Source organism: Rhynchophorus ferrugineus, unplaced genomic scaffold (genome assembly GCF_030347505.1).
Source record: "Rhynchophorus ferrugineus isolate W39M unplaced genomic scaffold, kcgeb_rfMv2 rfM1, whole genome shotgun sequence".
In the NCBI taxonomy this organism is placed as follows: Eukaryota; Metazoa; Arthropoda; class Insecta; order Coleoptera; family Curculionidae; genus Rhynchophorus; species Rhynchophorus ferrugineus.
In genome coordinates this window covers 95,641,780-95,661,951 of record NW_027472580.1, presented here as the reverse complement: position 1 = coordinate 95,661,951, position 20,172 = coordinate 95,641,780, and the positions used below count along the sequence as shown (strand labels likewise).

Below are 20,172 nucleotides of genomic sequence, written 5' to 3'. Positions count from 1 at the left end.
TTTCCAAAAATAGTAGTGAGTGTTCTGACAAATAATCGTAGCAGCGGCCACACATTTCGACCGACCCGACGAACATTCCTACAGATTATATCTAGTAGCGCCATCTATGTGTCAGGTCGGGGACTTTTTACTTGATGTGTTAAAATATTATATAGAAATGTATTAGAAATATTTTATGATGAAAATGATTTAGAGTACTCGTAATTAGGCAACCAGCATTATCTTGTTTTTAAAAACTAATTAAATATTTACTATTTATATTATAGCGTTTTTTAATGTTAATTACCTTTGTTAATATTGTTATATAGTTAATTATTATGCAAACTATTTGCGGGGTAATGGTAGTTAAGACCAAACATCCCTTGACCATTGAACATTGCCTCCATTATCAATTTTAAACAACCTTATCTAACGCGTGATATTAGTAACAAATATTAAATTGTCCGATCATTATCGATTGACGATTAGTACTCGAGACACCATTCATCGATAACAAAGAATTATCTCTCCAGATATAAGACTTGAAATTTGCCGATTCACTTTTGTAGGCATTTCTGGTCGAAGTTCCGTGACTCTTCATCTTTGAATATGTTTAAGTTCATCATTGTAGCCAGCCTTTTGGCTTTTACTAGTGTAAGTTTGATTTTTTATGTTTTAAAAAAGTAATCCATGTTTTCTAAATTGCTACTTGTTAACTTTTTGAAAATGTATTGTTAATGTATATATTATTATTATATATTTTAACATATATTTTAAACATAAATCAACGATATTTGTGCATTTTTGATTGGTTACTTTCTGTAACTTATCTGATAAAATCATAATTCCATCAGAACGTCTCAGATTTCTGAACGATATGCAAAATCAAGTGATTTTTACGAGCCTCTTTGGAAGGCATCTTTAAAATAATTTTTCGGAAACTTTATTTTTATTAGTAATATCTCACACAACATATGCTTAATACAGTCTTAATATACACAATAATTTATTACTACTGTTCTGTTGTATTTGCTCGAATACACAAGCAAGACGAGTACGGGATTAATACATTAGTATGCATTCCCAAATTACTTAACAAAATAATATTATAAAACTACTTAAGCTAACGTTAAGAATATACTTATACACTAAATATTTCGTGTGGTTTGGTTGGCTTCAATCTTATGATTTTTTGCGTGTAGTCCAGTAGATATATTGCTTCCATATTGCTATGATTTAGCAACTTTATTTCCAATTTTTAAAAAGAAATCTTGTATCACATCGTAAATCCATTAAATTTCGAGGTTATCGTGCAGCTCTTCGTTGGTTACATAGCGATAAGCATTGGTAATTAATCGTAGAACTTTGTTTAGGGCGAGTAGGATTACCGTTTGGTTTGATGTCTTTGGTTTGGCACCCCAACTCTTGTGGGTTTGGTTTTATGATTGACCTATAAACCAATCTTTTTGATTTTTGTCAAGTTGAGAGTATCTCCAGTCTAATCAGCACACATTCTTTAATTTGAGTCTAATCTGCTCTGTTTTTTGTCTAAAATAATTTGTTTCCAATTTAACCTACTATCGATATATATTCAGAGGTATTTGGCTGATTCTTCTTGAGGAATCGGGCGTCCGTCAAGTCACTTAATTATTTTTTGTCATTTTGCCTCAACGCAAAATTAATATAGACAGATTTGGAGATGTTAAGCTGTATTTTCTAGTCTCTAGTCCATTTCTACAGCCTTAGACAGAAATACATCTTTTTCCATGATAACTGTGTCGTTGGCAAATGTTCCAAGTATTGTTTCTTTTGTTCTTGGGATATCGCCAGTATAGAGCAAATACCGTACTGGTTCCACGATACTACCCCGTGGAACTCCAGCCGGAATAAGTTTAAGTGTCTCAGAAATTAAAATAAATGGTTATTTGGTGGGGCAAGATATGGGCTATACGGTGGAAGCAACAAAACTTTTCAAATTTTGCCGAGTCACCAAATATATATGTGGTCTAGCGCATATATATCGATTTATCTGTTAACACAAGAGAGTCCGGCTAATAGTTTGACCAAGTTCGAGCAGCACATGATGAACAATTCGTTTCCAATTCCGACAAATACTTAGTATTACTTGATGTCAATGAGGGCTTTGTAACAATTCCTAAAGCTTCAGAAGTATTATTCCACGATTGGTTTTACACCTTATTGTTGTATGTGATCCATTTTTCATTCTATGATATTACACGTTCCAAAAATGACTTGATTTGATTTCTTTTAGCTAAATGAAAACTCGGTTATTTAATTTGTTTACTATTAATTCATGTGGAACTAAAATAGTGATATTCTACTGGTTAATTTAGGTTAAGTAGCTAACAAACTGCAATTATTATATTTGTTTTCAACCATATCAATTAGTTAGTTTTATTATTAGACATTTATTACACCTAGAATGATGTGAGTTCTAACATTTTTGACGCTGAACCAATTTTTCCATGGTTAATGTTCAGTAACTGCCGCAGAAGACTAGATAATAATACTCTAAACTCTTCATTCTCAAAATGTTCATTGTTTTTAACAGACTTGCTCTTTTCATTGCCGGGTCCCTTTCCACTCCCTTTTATTTTATCACACTTTAAAATTTTTCTTAATTTTTCATTCCTTCCTTTCTTTTGTTGCCTTGCTATTTTCCTAGGACTTGTTTGCTTCGAGTGAGTTAAAACTCTTGTGGGTTACACTCCTTAGTAGTACCTTTGGAAAGGGATATATAGCTCTTGGAGAGTTTGTCCTGCACACCAGAAGATGACAATAAATTTCCTTTATTTATTACGCCTCAGAGCTGATGCAGATCTAATAGTTATTTATAAGACGAATTATGAGATATGTTATATGTCGTTTTAGCTGAAAAATTTAGCTCAGTATAACTTACAATAATTGAAAAATAAGACATATATAAAAGATAATTAAGATAAGATAATATAAAAGTATGGCTTCGTTTTCTTCGACATCTGTAATATTTATTTATGAAATTATTTATTAATTTTTGATTATATATGTTATATATCTTAGGCCAAAAGCATCAGGGACCAGGAGCCCGTTCAGGTTCAAGTTTATTATGAGACTCTATGTCCTGACAGTATCGCTTTCATTACCCAGCAACTCTATCCTAATTATCTGATCTTTGGTCCTGACGGGCTCATTGATATCGAGCTGGTACCCTATGGACATGCTTCTGTAAGTTCAATGTCAAATATTTTGTAATATTTCTCTAAACTGGATACTATTATGATGATGGAAATTTGAAGGAAAGTGTCGAGGATGGAATCAGGACCTTTACATGCCAACACGGTCCCAACGAGTGCTATGGCAACAAGGTTCAAGCTTGCGTCATCAACTCCGCCTCCGCCAACCAAACCATCAATTTCGTCTTTTGCGCGGAAAATTCCGGAAGTCCAGCTGATCCGACAGTGTTAGAACAAGTAAGAAATAATTAGTTTTTTCTTTGTTAATGCTCTTTATTTGTACAAACACAAAATATCGGACATATGTATTTTTAGTGTGCTTTGGATAACGGTCTTTCCTGGGCTGATATTCAGCAGTGTCTCGATAGTGATCTCGCTGGGGATCTCCTATCAGCCAATGGAAAGAAAACCGATCTGGTGAAACCGAATTTCATTCCCACCATAACGTTCAATGGAGAATTCACCCAGACGAATCAGGACGCTGCTTTGGTTAATCTCAAAAAGGTTATTTGCAGTTTTATTGGCAATCCTCTGACATACTGCTGATGCTAATAAGCTGTGACAATGTTTATATTATTTTTATTTTGCTTTAATCAATACAATGGTGTATTTTATTATGTAGATATGTTGTTTTATTACGTATGGCAAATTATGTCCATTTTTGAGATGCTTGACATAAGACAGTTGCTTCAGTTTCAGTATACTTTTAGCACTTTTTTAAGGATATATATCACTAGCTGGTGGTATTTTCAGATAGTATATATCTTTTAATTGGCTCTCTAATAAATAAAATAAATAAATCAAATCGAATTTATATGACGTATGCTTTTGAATATACAATCAATTTAATTGAAGTAAAGCCCGAACGAATTTGAATTTCCATCAAATACATATTTTTTCTGAATATCCCTTTTGGTTGTAATATTAATGGTTCATCTAAATTTTTCAATCATTTTCTTCAGCTTGAAGTGTTTTTACCTATGTATTATGGGTTGATATACATTACAGTGTAACTGATCTTTATTTTTAAGTGGCGCGATAATTTAATACTTGATTCAAATTAGTTGTTTATTGTAATACTATCACTTAGGCTAAGAAGGATGAGAGAATGATAAGAATTCATATTCAGGTACATTTCGTGCTATCAAAGAGTCGATTAAATCATATATATTAGTTAGTACGAATATAATAAGTTAGGAATTCTATATATTGTTCCCTAACTTATATAAAAATATATATTGATCATAATCCCCTGAAATGATAACATTATGTGTTATTATTAATGTTGTTTAGAAAAAATGAGAGCAAAACAAATAGTAACGAAACTGTTTAATAAACTGTTAAAAATGTATTACAAACAGTATCACCATTCAGGGAATAGACGAAATAATATGAACACTACGCTATCTACTAAATGTTGTTGCATGTTGTAACACTGCTTAGGTGACAATAATACGACGTGAATATATTGTTCAGCTTACATGCAACGTGTTGTAGGTTATATTTCAGTGTATTATACGCTTACGTGTTCTGATAGGATTACAAGGGATCAGTGAAATGTCCGATCTCCCGGAAACCCTTTATACGGTTTAGGGATTTTATAGGGACATAGATAACGCTGAGTTTCAAAAGACGTATAACGACCATAAAATGTGGACACTTGGTTGGAATAATGTGGAATGGTTGAATCATAGTTTACGTTGTTTCTTATAAACGGCTATGTTTAAGGACAACCACACATACGGAGAATCCCAGAAGACACCTACGATCTAGACTGAGTGCTTGCATCTAAGGGATTGCAATACTGGGGCATTCACTTTGGCAAACTACGTATTTGTATAAGTATTTGTTATGACTAGCATATTGCTACCAAATACTGCCAATATAATAATGTGCTCATACACAACGTCAGAATGTTTCTGTCTTGATTTCTGTAGCATCAGGGTATCTTCTTTGGTAAACATAATCATCAGACATTAACATAGTCGAACCATTATAGGGACCTTTATAGCAGAGAGTGAGAAGTGGATTTTTTTCTCCAACATCATTGAAGCAATTGGTGAATGTTTTCATGTAATAATGGGACAGCATTACAGCTGTTGGTGGCTCTATATCCTATTAGTATTGTGAATTTATCATTTCTTTATATCATTTGGTTTATTCTCTGTATATATTGATCATAATGCTCTGAAATAACAATATTATAGTATTATCAAAACAAACCGTAATGAAATCGTTTACCTAGTAAAACATAATCAAAAATTGTTATCAATTAATTGCAAGCAATATCACCAAATCCGCCGCAATTGTTCGATGGGTATCGGCAAGACATCCATCCTAGACAAACGCCAATTCTCACAATCAACACTAATGTAACAGACAAGAAAAATTCCCCGGTTCAGATATATCCCGCGCGAACTGACAACGTCGCAACACCTGAAGCCCAAGAACAATGTTTTGAGTGTTTTAGATCCACATGTCCGCAAGTTAAGTCTTCTTCTCTCCGGCTCGTCGATTTGAATCTGAGTGCGCGCGCGATGTCCTTAGATAGTATTTTAGTACCCGCGAATACGAGAAAACGGTTTCGGTGAACGGGTAATTGGACCTAGTGATAACAGCATAGTTCGGACAAAGTCAAGGTAAATGGTAATTAGTGCAGAGAGGTTTTCGCGTAAACGAAACGTACGGTGATTTACCTGGAATCCGTAACTATTTATTAAAGTTAAAAAAGCGGCAATAAATCAGGGAAAAAAGACGCGTAAATCACCGTAAGTCTCGCCGCCGTCTTTCGACTAGCTGGTGGTTGGTTTAAATCATCCGATGATTCGTAGAATAACACGGATTCTGTCAGCATCCCATATTTTTAAACATGTAATAATAATTTACGTTTTACACCACGCTTTGTATATAAATATTGGATGGTGCACTCTACAAATAACGGATATAAAGACATAATAATCATGTGACCAATTTTGTGCTCTATTAGAAATAGAAACCAGTTAAGACTTATGCAAAATCTCAATCAAATTTTTATGACATGCATATAGTGAAAATGGGCTTCATCGTTTTTTATTTATTTATAATTTTATTATTTATAATTATTATTTGCTTTAAATAAGTTTTCTCAGCGTTATTTAGTGCTTCATAACTGTGTAATTTGCGCATCACAAAACATTATATATCTAAGATATATATAAAACATAACATAAATTCTTACAACTTCAACAGTCTGCCCATGGGCACTAAGTATTATTATATGATTTCCGTTATACAATATAACAATACTGACATGTAGTATTTCGCTTTAGTAAGTGATCTGCTTATTCAACAAGAGACAACTTATTCTAAAGACTATTCTAACTTATTCTAGATTATTATTAAATCTCATTCTATGTGTCTATTAATCAGTTCGTATGGTAGTTTGCGTTTGAGCATATGCACTTCACTGTCATCGCCACATTTAACTGTTTGGCGAGTGAATTGGGTTGCACAACAGCCTTTCAGAATACTTTGCGCTAACACCTTGAATTACACTCGTTATGGGTTCTAAGGGGATATCGCGCTGAATTAGTTTGTTGGAGATTTGTAGTATGGGGCATCACCGATGACTCGCAACACTTTATTCTGGAACCTCTGGAGGATAGCTAATATATGTTAGATTTGCTTGTACCTCAAAGTTCAATACCATAGATCCAAATGTGCCTAAATATTGACTCATTCAGCAAAACCTTGTTATCTAAAGATAATTTAGATTAACGCCCTATCAGCCAATACATTTGGTTTAGTTTAGGACAAAGCTATTTGCGTTTTGTCACTATATGTTTTTTGTATGTTGTACTTCGATCAAAATGTATTCCCAGATATTTAACGTTGTCTGCTTGCGGAAGTTCAGAATAATTAATTTTCACTGAAGGACAAGTTCTTCTACAAAGGGTGAATGTTACATGGGTAGATTTGATACGCCATGTTTTCAATCACCATTCGACTTTGTTAAGATGAAGTTGGAGGTTTCTTGAGGCTGATATTGGATCATCGTATGTCGTCAACATATGTTGCAACAGTAGTGTTTCTTGTGGTCGGTAAGTCAGCGTATACAATAGATATAACAATGGGCCAAGAACACTGCCCGGCGGAACACCCGAATATATTGGGTGTTTGTCAGTGTATTCGTCACCCTGTTTGACAATAAAATGCCTGTCTGTGAGGTACGATTTCAGCAGTTGAAAGTGTGTATAGAGCAAAAGCTTTTTCAATTTAACATGTAGTTCAGTGTGCCACGAATTGGAACGATCGCTTGACATACATCGAGATATTTTTATGATTTAGATTTTTGTTAATTTGGTTAACTAATCAACGTATTTATTCTGTCGTTCCATATATATTACGGAAGCCCAATTGATGGTTTGGAATAATAGGAGTTTTGTGATTATTTTGAGTCTGTTAATGTAGTTTTTCAAAAATTAAAATAAAATTACTTATGAAATTAAAAATTTTCAAAATATTATATTTCAAAACACCTTTAGGTTATTTAGATGTAATGACTTAAATAATGCAATATCAATTTGCTACCTATAAAGCAAACAAATATGTATATAATATCTATTTTCACTTATTGAAAATGAGCTTCGTCGCTTGTAAATTTGATTAATTTATGTGTAATTTAATTATAACTTTTTATAATCACTACATAGTATAAAACAAAGTCGCCTTTTCTGTCCCTATATCCTTATGTGCGCTTAAATCTTTAAAACTACGCAACTGATTTTGATGCGGTTTTTTTCAATATATAGAGTGATTCAAGAGGAAGGTTTATATATATAATACATGCATAATATACTAAGGTAACATTGCTAATTTTGGAGGTTTCTAACGTGATGTCGTAAATTAACCTATTTTTTTAGGCTTATTTAGCAATTAGCAAAAACGCTGCCTAACCCTACGAGTTAGATCAAATTAATGTACTACAGTATTGTACACCATAAAAAGGTCTACAAAAAAGTCCGCGATGGTATATGTTTATCTTTTAGGGATAACCCACATTAACCATTTTTATTGTTTACTTTTTACGTGAGAAAATGGCTTATTTACGAAGCTATTTTAAGCAATACGGCATTAATCCTTATCGAATTAAGTACCTTAAATACAGTGTGCAATTAATATAGATCAATATGGTTCCTTACAGCATGTAAATTAAACAAATATTTTCGGAGATATTACAAATTTAAAATTTGCGTTTAAAAATGTGTAATGTAATAATAATTGTATGAATTTAGATATTCCAAAGATAGCAGGAAATCTTCATAGTAAGTATAGGGGAAGAGGAATTGTTTTACTCCAAATTTAATGCGTGCAGGCCAAGGGCAGTAATGAATGAACCAAAAATACTGGATCGATTTTAATCATGTTTTCATTGAGTGACATAGGCATATATATTTTATGCCCGTGCAAAATCGGAGCGGGCCGCTATGTTTTTATATACAACGTTCATATTTTTTCTGTAGTGTATTTAATTTAGTATCAGCATTGCACCCGTGCGAAGCCGGGGCGGGTCGCTAGTTATTTATAAATCTAACAAGTAATTCGTTTAAAAATCAGATGGAGCTAAGTCTAGTTAATATGGCATGTATGTCCATTTCGAGGTGTGTATGTCTCATTTCAAGAGAAAACTAAGCAAGTGTTGGTCGCCCAGTAAATAACTTCTTTTAAAGTTTTGCTTCCGTTATAAAGAAGACACCACACATTGATTACAGAGCTGCGTAAGCATTTGTCCTTATTGGAATTCATTTTACGTCGTTTTACGTCAATTTAGCTAGGTGAAGCTTTGAATTTTCTGGTCTTGTCGTCAGAAAAATTCGATGGGCAAAAAATCGCCGGCACGCCCATGAACGTTGTTGGATGAAACACCATGTTAGAGCGGGGTTATTAAGCCCCATTCCCATAACCAAATTGTGGGAGTTCGCCATCTTTACAAGTGATTACTGCGATGATGAGCCGTGGATAATTGAAGAAAAAACATTTTTTTACCTTTACATGGCGGAATAAACTTTTATAACAGCGTCCATTCAGTCTGGCTGTACGGTATTATTTCGAGAGGAAATGGTTGCATTAGCACATGTATATTTTTCTTATACACCACGAATAGAATCTAAAAGTTTATAATTACTTTTACGTTATCTTTAAAGATATTTTGTTTACTTAGACGTGGAATATAAGCAACGATATTTATTTCTTTACTATTTATCTTCACATTTTGACGATCGCTATCTTGAAATAGATAGTATTGTTATTCTAGATTAATATTGCTATAAATATTCGATATTATTTTCGTTGGGAATGTTTGCTAATAGTAAAGTAATTGATCTGAACGAAAATTATTACTGAAAATTATGAACAACCATATCCTTCGTCACTAAAATGTCGATAATTAACTATATTAAAATTGTTAAGAAATAAAAAACACAATACGTCTCATTTTCTTGAGTTTTCTGGTTAAAATGGCATTGTTAATGAAATTAATGCTATATAGATGTTGGTTTAAACTGTTTAAAATTTATCATTTTGATGCAGCTGATAAAGAACAACCTAGTGGTTCAACAACGAGAAGTTCAGCATATCTCAACAAACTAACATGTTAAATGTAAAATGAAGTTACTGAATCGGCGAACAATATTTATTAAATCGGCTTGATTCGCGCAGTGGTAAAAGCGATAGGACGGTCCTTCTACTGTTGTGATAGTCGCGGGTTTGAATCCTGCAGGGGCATGGTCGTAAATGTATGTTTGTGATTGTTTAATATTTCTGATTGTCCTTAGGCAAGAGTGCAAAATCTGACAAAGAAATGATCCAGGTCACGCCAGTAACGAGGCTGGGTAAGACCAGATGTCTTCTGAAATGATTTCTAAGTTGGTCACTCGCCACTCGGTAGACTTAATGTCGAGGACCGTGGTTCGGAATCCACGTTAAACTGTAGGGCCAGTCCAGATAAACCCTCGTTGGCAAAAAGGAGACTTTAAAATATATAAAAAATATTTATTAAATAATGATATTTTGTTTATTAATAATTAATTTTTTAATTTCTGGAAAATTGGAAAATTAATACTTTATGATTATCACCGGCGTTGATTCAAATTGTCACATGTTTTTTTGAAATGTTGATTGTTACACATTTGACAAAATAAAACGATGACAATATAGTCAGGGAATGGATAATGTAATGTTTTAACATCATAATGTGTTATTGTAGGGGTCAACAAATACTTATAATTGTTGAGACTGGAGGTTGTGTAAGTCTACCATATTCATCGGACATTGATTCATTGGATTAATACTAAAATTAAATTATTTCCAATATATAACAAATTAATTGAGTACCATATTTTGTACGCAAATAATTTTCATTTATTTTTACTTTTACTTACTTATGTTTACTTTTACTTATACTTTTTATATTACTTTTACTTGTTTGAAAAAATGTGGGAGAAATTAGCAAGGGAAGATATAGCAATATGATAATAGTTACAATAACAACGCAACATTAACAAAGTTGAAGTCAAAATAAAAAGCTTTCATTTTCTTTGGAAATTTTAAATAAAGTATATGCAAATACTTCACTCCATTAAAATGCAATATTTCCTAAATTCTTTTTGCTAGTCTATCAATTGGTTTCCAAGTTTTGCAAACAAAAACGTACGAAAACAGAATTCTTATACATAAAGATGTTAAAATTCATTCTTATAGATAAAATATCTTCATATATTCTAAGAATATATATGTTGCATTTCTAAAGATTACTAAAAAATTAAATGGTGACAATAAAAATAACTCGACAGGTTGTCATTGTGTGCAGCCGTAATGAGTTTGGAGACAATTACGACGTCTTTTATGGTGAATCACCATATTTGGCGCGATATTGCGCATCCTATTGCGAGATCCACGAAGCCCATCTAATAAGCCATATTTTTAAAAAATATTGTCACAGTTCGAAGTGCTCTCTGCGAGCTGAGGAGATTCACGTTCTGATAATTGGTGTAGGAAAAGGAATACGTCGATCGATTCGCGCGTAAGTTACGTGTTTACGTTCCTTAGATATCGGGTAAATGTTTAAATTTACTGATTGGGAGCGATTCACGGAATACACGGTGAAGAATGCCTGGTTTACTTTCTTTTTTTCGAAATAAAAATGTCATTAAGGTTATCCAACAAGTTCTTTGTAGGCTTCTCAATGTTAATTACCATTAATCTGCTATTAATTATATGTACAAGAGATGGATAATGTAATATGAAGACCTCACGTATAAAGTTTTCATTGAATAATTTTCATTGACTACCTTGAAAAAGGAAGGACCATCGACAGCGACTATTATATAGCGTTATTGGACCGTTTGAAGGATGAAATCGCTGAGAAACGGCCGCATTTAAAGAAACTCAGTGAAAACGATAGCAAAAATCATGTTGAATAAAAAAACTAATTTTGCAAAAAAATGTGTTTTACTATGGTAGGCCGGGGACTTTTCAATTTTCTTTTCAATTATATATATATATATATATATATATATATATATATATATATATATATATATATATATATATATATACCGCTTAGATCGCACACATTAGTACCGTAAAATTCATAATAATTTAATTCCTGCTAGAAAAAACTTTGTTTTGAATGCTGTTTGTGTAGTTACAAGTTTAATGAATATTATTTAATAAAGCTGGTAGACCAACGACGATCAACACGTGTTGTTTTCTTTATGTATGTGGCAGATTTTTTTAAAGTTTATTTAGAAGATTTTGAGAATAAATTGGATGTTATAATTGGGTTCAAGAACTCGCCGTGCCGTCTAAATTATGTGGTGATTCACTTTTACGTCTATAATAATAAACTAGATTGTACATTTTTTAGTTGTTTACGATTATCAAATATTTTATGGTTTACTTTTAAATCGTTAGAAGCTTCTGATCGTATCGATATTCTTTATATAAAGTGCTTAACTTTCTTAACGGTTTACATAGAAATAGGACATATCAAAGAGGATTTTAGAATGATGCCCTCTACAAATATTTCTGTTAATATTTACTGACTTTTACTGTACTTGCTACAACGTTTCTCATTTTTTTTCTTATTAACGTAGCCTGTCCGTAGAATTGTAGTTTCATTGTATCTACTTCTGCACTTCCACAGAATATAGAAATGATGTATCAGTCAGTCTATGATTTCTTGATTTAAACATATATCTATAAGTAGTCTCCAAGCACCATATGGTTCACTCCACGTCCAAATACATCATATATATTCCAACGCTGCCAAAACAAGGTTCTTCGATTGATTACCAATGCTTGTAGTGATAAGTAACCAACGAAGAACTGCACGATGACCTGGAAATCAAATGGATTTGCAAAGTTATCCAAGATTTCGCCTTGGAACACGAAAGAAGATTACTAAATCATACTAACGTGGAAACAATACAACTGCTGGACAGCGCGCAGGATGTCAGGAGATCGAAGCGAACCAAACCATAGGAATTTATATAGCTCTAAGTTATTATACTACTATAATTGAGGAATACATATTGATGTATTTTCTCGCATTCATCATATATATATATATATATATATATAAATATATACATCATAAACATAATAAGCATACGTTTCACATGTGTGTGTAAGCTCTTGAAGGTATGCGATTATTAAGGAACATTAGTAATCTTCTTTAGTACTCTTGAATATTTAAAGTTTATTATAATTGTCAAGTTTATCATCTTCTCTTGGATTTTTGTTAAAAGTTTTACTCTTTGTGCTCTCTTGGTCCTTTGTTCTATTTACTGTATTTTCTTTTTTTTTTGGTTTACTCTTGTTAGCACTTGCTTGATTTCACAGTTATTTTTTTATTCTCTACTGATCTTTCTCCCTCTTATCTTCTTTGTGTTCTTTTTTATATTTTGTGTGTTTTTTCTCCAATTTTTTTCAGTTTCCTCTTTGGTTCTTGCAAGTTTTACTCTTCTCCATTTTCATTTTCTTATCGATAATGATTGCTCGATTAATTTTTTGCTTTGGTATAGAAAATCGAAATTGTCTGAAAATGAAGCTGTGCACATTTTCTTTGAAACATATATAAGTCGAAATTGCAATGTTGCCGCATTAACTTGAAGTTTTAGTTCATTTTGTATGTGTCATATATATAAAGCCTAATATAAATTTAGTAATGAAATAAAACTACAGTTAAATATAAAGTCACAGTACTTTGTAGGTTAAGGTTGTGTTTTAGTATATTTAAGTTGAAATATTTTCCAAACCACCTCTGGGATAGAATTTCAGGCGCGCCCTTTATGTGGCAATATCCTTTGGAGGCTTAATTCACCTGATTAATAACTGTATAACTAAGTAATTTATATTACTTTCCTTATACAACATATTTAACATTTAAGCTTAGTTTTTGTTTTTTTCGGCACAGTGTTTTTTTTGTATAGTCATTATGATATCTATTGTATTTTATTCTCTACTGTTTTTTCTCCCTCTTATCTTCTTTATGTTTTTCTTTATATTTTGTATTTTTTTATCTAATTTTTTTCAGTTTTCTCTTTGGTTCTTGCAGGTTTTACCCTTCTCCATTAACTATCAATTTCTAATGTACAATGATTGCCCGATTATTTTTTCACTTTGGTATTATTTTTGGTAATTACCAATAAATCAGTACCAATTTAGTTCCGATACCCAAAACTGTTTTATTGTATCCGCATAGGTACTTTTTACTTAAACTTATTGAGATAATATCTTAAATTCGTCGAAAAACCTCCAAAATTTCTAAAAATGCAAAGTTATAAACTGGGAATTAGTATTAAACATAAAAAGTATTCATTTGCCTGAAATACCATTTTATTATGTTTGAATATAAATCAAACTTTATGTCTAGACGTCTCACTAAGCACTACAATTCAGTCACACAACTAACCCGCCTCTCGTCTTCGAGTAGTTGTAATCAGGCACTTTTCCAATTACCTTTGAAGATCTTCGAAATGGGACTGTGTCTACTCAATTTTCTATAATATTCCTCTATGGAATAATTCTCGAAGTTTGGCTGAATCCAGATTATTCTATGGGTGTGAAACTGATCTACAACAATCTGCCTTTGGTGGTCTTACAATTTGGAATCTATGGACTAATGGGCTTTTTCAATGATTGATTTTTTTCAACACACCAAAAATTTCATCAAAGGACTTTCAATTCACCTTTTGTGACTTTACAGCTTCAGTTGCGAAATTCTTCCTCGAAATCAACTTAACTACACCAAGGAATGTTTCACCACAACGTTAACCTGTCTTTTTTTGCGCGAGACTACGGTGGTTATAATATAGGAAAGGGTCTTATACCCAAAAACTACTAATTATATTCAAAATCTACTTTATTTAAGGAAACAAGATGCGATTTTTTGAACGACACGGATAATTTAATTATATTTGAACATAAACCAATATGCTTATATCTAGACGTCTCACTCATCACCACCATTCAGTTATCTGAACACCCCTCCTCGTTTTCGAATAATCATAGTCAGGTCCGTTAAAAGTCGCATAATATCGCGACATGATATTATATTTTGTGTGTTCTTGAAACACCAATAAATATTTTGTTGAAAAACGAATGATAGAACATTTTCTTTTTTTAATAGTACAAACATTATCAAATGACAATCTTATTGATTTTCAGACAAGATGCAACTCGAATGCTTATTATGCTCCTACCAGACGAGACCTACGAGCAAAGCGCCGGCTCCCTCCTCCAGCTGTTGCACATCCTCGAGGACTACGATTCCTTCCTTCACGCTCACCGAATAAGACCGGAGTTTTTTTGCAGGTAACGTCGACGAGCGACCGCTTAATTACGACGACGCCGTTCATCTCGTCTTGTTTTCGTCTCGCAGGTATCGTGAAAAGCAGCTCCTGCACCGAAAAGTGGTCGTGTTCCTGCGAGAATTTCGAAGAGATAAACGTAAGTAGCGTCGCGGTAGAGGGAAAACGTCGCGCGAAAGGCGCGCACCGATAAATCTCGATCGAGATCCATAACTCAGGCCGGTAAATATGCTCCGGCCGTGATTTTGTATCGGGCATGTGTCAGTGCCGGCCTTTCGGCATTATTACGTGTCTCGTAATGGTAAAGGGATTATTTACATATCGGGTTCAGGCGTGGTTTCTAGAAATGATTATCGATTTACTGTGAAAATAATCGACTGCCTCGGTGACTGAAGGCACGACAAAATAGAAGCTTCTTATATTTGTTCTATAGAAACGTTTGATTTCTGGATTGGAAGAAATCCTCATTTTTCTTCTTAAATGTTTTGTTAAACTTAGTCACCCTGACCGATATATATATACTCGCCACGATGACCGATACACTGTTGCATACGCTTAAAGCAATTTTCAAAGCATTTATTCCATTCCGAATGAGGTATCTTCAGAAATTGATTTTTGAACGCTTCAATAGATTATACGGGCGATGAAAATCGTTGACCACGCAGTGAACAATAAGTTCACGGATGGGAACAAAAATAATTGATTGGGTGTCAAGTGTAGGCTGTATGACGGATGACCCATCAATTCGATGTTATGACAAATAGTCTCTTGTTTGAGCCGATGTGTGAGAGCTCGCATTGTCATGATGAAGAACAAACCGGCCTCTTGTTTGTTTTCCTTATTTCACCGAAGACTTCTAGCAAACAAACGGTTGTGTACCAATCAGCGTTTACTGTTCTACGATCTTCTAGAGGCACTGTTGTAATATGACCAGTTTTCCCGAAGGCACAGGCCACCATTTTCTTTGAAGTGCTTCGTGAGCGAACAACTTTTGTTGGATTTGGTTCATCTTGGAACACCCATACAGTCGACTGCTGCTTACTTTCGGGCTCATATGAATATATCCATGATTCGTCACCTCTCACGACTTTATAAACGTCTTTCGAAGCACCGCGATTGAATTTCTTAAACATTTCTTTGCGCCAATCGACACGAGCCTTTTTTGCTTATTGATGCCTCAATCTCACAATAGGTGACATGCCGATCTTGCTTAATCATTTTACATACAGCAGCATTCATTTTAAATGTATTTTAAAATCTATATAAACCCTAAAGCCAGATCGGATGGTGTTAACCGTTTTAGTCTATGCACTTCACTATTACGTCGCATACTTAGCTGACTAGTGGGTACATTGGGTTGACAAAAACATTTTGAATTACACTCGTTATATGTTCTAGAGGGATATCATATTGTATCACTTCATTAGGTATATATAGTCGATTCAAAAAACTATTGACAGAGAACTCATGTCATGTAAATTGATGACATTATCTTGAAGTTTTAGCTCATTTTGGATGTACCATATAAATAAAGCCTAATATAAATAAAGTCTTGAAATATAAAGTCACAGTAGTTAGGGTTGTGTTTTATTATATTTACATTGAACTCTTTTCCAGACCTCCCCATGAGGTAGAGCTCCAGGCGCTTTTTTTATGCAGTTGTATCCATTGGAGGCATAATTCATTTAATTAATAACTGTATATCTAAGAAATTTATTTTACTTTCGTTAGAGAACATATTTACCTTTTATGCTTAGTTCTGTTTCCTTCAGCACAGTGTCTCTTTGTAAGTACTACCTAGATACATCTTTATAGATAAAAATACATTTAAGCACTGCATTCTCCCTAATACATTTGGCATACCTGCAAAACAATTAGTATTCTTTCTCGCTTCACATATTTTAACCAAATGCTCATGCATATTGGGAAAAATTACACACATATCTATGCACATACAGCTTTCACAATCTTCAATACAATTTCCTATAGTTATCGTATATTAATTAGTTGTTTCTACTCTTATCACGGCATCTTAGAAATTGTCAGCATTGAGTCATATTCAAGTGAATTACTAAGCTGTTAATTTCCAATCGATCTAACATATGTTCTTGTGAACAAAATGGAATAGAATGGAATTGTTTCCATTATTTGTTAATTCATTATTGAGGGTGTTAGTAACCGTTCGTGTTTCCAGAATGAAGAACAACATATTTGCAATGAATAATTAATAAATGTTATGACTAAACTAAAACCTAATCAATTGTTATTCCAACGTTTACCTTTTTTCATCAACTAGTTATAACATATGTTGTCATAAAACTATTTTTATTATCATCTTGCCAGAAGTGACCAAATATCCCGTTCCGAAATAGTTCTATTAGACTTCTTCATTTATTCATTTACGAAAAAGGTAAACTTAGAAGAAAATGACATGAATCCTTCTGACAATACTCTACTGAGCAGAGCCACACAGCAATTATCAAAGGAAATTAAAGGAAACAAAGAAATTTTATTCCTTACGGAACTCTGTGCATTATATTTCTTATTAGAAGTGCCTTCTATTAGAGTGGAAGTGGGCCCGAAATACTGTCGAAAAAGCCAGAAGAGTTGGAAGAATGATTCAATCCAAACCAAGGGGGTAATGTACTACAATGTATCCTATGACAAGATCTATGACATGTATCCTAACAAGTCCTATGGAAGGGTCGGAAGAAATTAAGTATCATTGTAATTTGAAAAAAGCACAAGACACCTTGTAACGTTAAGTAATGATATAGAGCTGTGATAAAAGACAACAAAGATTAAATTAACATTCTTGTTTAATGTTTGCATTCGGTCAAGTTATGTTCTAGATATATGAAAAACTGCATTCACATATTCTAGCTCTAATATTACCTGATAAAAATGTAAGTGAGCTCTAATTCTTTGAGAAATTGATTTTGAAACTCCTCAAATCTATTTTCGAGCAACTAAGGCTGATTTCGCCAGTTTGGTTTCAGGAATGCTTACTCAACAATAGACCAAATATATCGAATTATAAATGTAACTGAAACGTTTCTAGGGAAAGCCTTTCTCGTTGTGAAGTGATGAAGAGTGTGACATAAAAGTCTACTATATGAAATACACATATCGTTAAGTATTTCCATATGCTATTAAAATCTTATTCGGTTAATCAATACTTCCTTTCTTAATATGAAGGAACATGCTTTGTTTTCAAACTGATAAGGACTACAATGTCAGAAGGAAGTGTGTTGGGGCTAGTGCCCTATTTCCTTTACATTAATAATCTTCCCACATCATATAGAATAACTGCAACTTCTCTGATGATACGTACGGCAATTTTAGCAACTGAAGATCTGGACTAAAAATGGCGAATTGAATATAATTAATAATAAATAGTATAACTTATTAGTTTAATAATAGATATGGGGACATACATCAACATTCTTGATATTATAGCCATATTGTGTAAAATATATATTTTTCTAATTATTGATTGCTGGTGGATTATAAGCAACATATATTTTCAACATATAATTATAAATAGTAACTCAACTGAAATCTAAATATTTGTCCATGTTGTCTAAGAGAAAATTTGCCTTCATTTAAAAGCATAGACCAAAAAGTCATTATGTCAGGATGCAATAGTTTACCTGTAATAGTAGATAAACTGTTAAGATAACCTCTCAAAAACAGACCAATGAATGATCTATCCTATAGAAGCTATTTTTATTATAAGGTATAATAAAACCATGCCGCACGTTATGGAAAAACCATAAACGTAAAGAAAACAACAACATTTTTCCCTTATATGTTTATAAAAACATTACTGTAAAAGTTAATCATTTAATTTTAATCGCCTTGGACGAAGATATCTGATTCCCAATCGAGTTCCACTCCTTTTGAGGATTCTATGAAGACCACAGCTAATTGGTCACCTATTCCTCCTTGCACCAGATGAACATTCCCGTTGGTGTTGACCCTGACACAAGCTACCTTCTCGGCACCTTGCCATCCAATCTTAAATATTATATTATCAGTTCAAAAATTATTCCCAATGATGGTCAGTACTTACGGTGTAGTTTCTTTGGTCAAATTCAAAGATACAAGTCTTCGAGTAAATCACTTTTCGGTAGTTGGAGACATCGGAACAGTCTCCGAACTGAATTGGCTTCAGATCGGTTCTTGTACACCCATCTGTGGATTGTCCAGCGACTAAAGCAGCGACGAAAAATATAGAAAATAACTGAATCATATTTCTTTTACTTGATGATTTTCGATACAACTGTTTTGAACGACTTGCTTCTATTTATTGTCATTTACCGTATGCTTAATATAGTCATGAGATATATTAATAATCTTAATCGATTTATTTGATATGACGATTGTTTATTTGACTTATACCAAAACAATTAGATTTTTTATAACTGATAATATTTCGTTGTGAAATATTGCACAATGTTCTATTGAATAATATAATAATTAGTGGATGATGGCGTTTTGGTAGAGGCCATCAAGCAAGGTTATATATTTTATTTCCTTAATTTACAGGATTTTTATTACGATGTAATGGCAAATGCGCCGGGTTATGACACCAATGTTTTTAGACTTAGTAAAAGAAGTACTGGTTTAATTCTTTAATATTTTCGCGTTCTTATTATGCTGCATCATGAATATTACAAATTGCTTGTACTAGCCATATTTTTTTGAGTTATGAATCATTGTAAATGACGTCTGTACTATTTTATATATTGGATTAATCTATAAAGGCGTTTTTTGTTTTTAAAATGTTATTTTTTGATGTAATTATCTATACGGATTATAAAAATCCGAGTAATGATTATTTATTTTATATTGGACTGTTCTATCAGTTTGCAGAAATGAATTATCAGCGTCAACAAAATTATTGCTCCTCAATGATCCCCTATTTTATTGATTTCATTAATAGTACCATTCCTTCAAGCTACCACTACTTTGGGATGAGATGCAGAAATCACGGAGTGCTAAATAGAGAAAATAAAATGGACCTTGAAACAACCTTGAAACTTTAATTCACTAATTGTAGCTATATTTTTCGAACAATGTAGATGTAATTTTTTATTGATAAT

The 20,172-nt window shown here is 32.8% G+C and overlaps 2 protein-coding genes and 1 long non-coding RNA gene across 3 annotated transcripts; 2 read left to right on the top strand and 1 right to left on the bottom strand.

Moving 5' to 3' along the window:
* Nucleotides 1–450: 450 nt before the first annotated feature.
* LOC143193062 (GILT-like protein 1) lies at nucleotides 451–3,833 on the top strand. The gene is made up of 4 exons (XM_076399014.1): nucleotides 451–633; nucleotides 3,040–3,204; nucleotides 3,276–3,449; nucleotides 3,528–3,833. Exons 1-4 carry the CDS (start codon nucleotides 589–591, stop codon nucleotides 3,756–3,758), a joined length of 615 nt encoding a protein of 204 aa, XP_076255129.1. The 5' UTR covers nucleotides 451–588; the 3' UTR covers nucleotides 3,759–3,833.
* A 10,917-nt stretch (nucleotides 3,834–14,750) lies between these two features.
* Nucleotides 14,751–15,540, top strand: LOC143194383 (uncharacterized). The gene is made up of 2 exons (XR_013005318.1): nucleotides 14,751–15,068; nucleotides 15,136–15,540. It is a non-coding gene; the product is annotated as an uncharacterized LOC143194383 (long non-coding RNA).
* Nucleotides 15,541–18,863: 3,323 nt separating this feature from the next.
* On the bottom strand, nucleotides 18,864–19,398 carry LOC143201537 (uncharacterized). Its single transcript, XM_076412664.1, has 2 exons — nucleotides 19,140–19,398; nucleotides 18,864–19,084 (listed from the first exon to the last, which is right to left on the bottom strand). Exons 1-2 carry the CDS (start codon nucleotides 19,317–19,319, stop codon nucleotides 18,917–18,919), a joined length of 348 nt encoding a protein of 115 aa, XP_076268779.1. The 5' UTR covers nucleotides 19,320–19,398; the 3' UTR covers nucleotides 18,864–18,916.
* Nucleotides 19,399–20,172: the final 774 nt, after the last annotated feature.

What these genes read in the sequence shown, in the direction of transcription:
- LOC143193062 (XM_076399014.1), top strand. Translation starts at nt 589, where the DNA reads ATGTTTAAGTTCATCATTGTAGCCAGCCTTTTGGCTTTTACTAGT. An exon ending in TACCCTATGGACATGCTTCT is followed by an intron (nt 3,205 to 3,275) that starts GTAAGTTCAATG and finishes GGAAATTTGAAG; the next exon opens with GAAAGTGTCGAGGATGGAAT. An exon ending in ATCCGACAGTGTTAGAACAA is followed by an intron (nt 3,450 to 3,527) that starts GTAAGAAATAAT and finishes ATGTATTTTTAG; the next exon opens with TGTGCTTTGGATAACGGTCT.
- LOC143201537 (XM_076412664.1), bottom strand. Translation starts at nt 19,319, where the DNA reads ATGATTCAGTTATTTTCTATATTTTTCGTCGCTGCTTTAGTCGCTGGA. An exon ending in TTGACCAAAGAAACTACACC is followed by an intron (nt 19,085 to 19,139) that starts GTAAGTACTGAC and finishes ATAATATTTAAG; the next exon opens with ATTGGATGGCAAGGTGCCGA.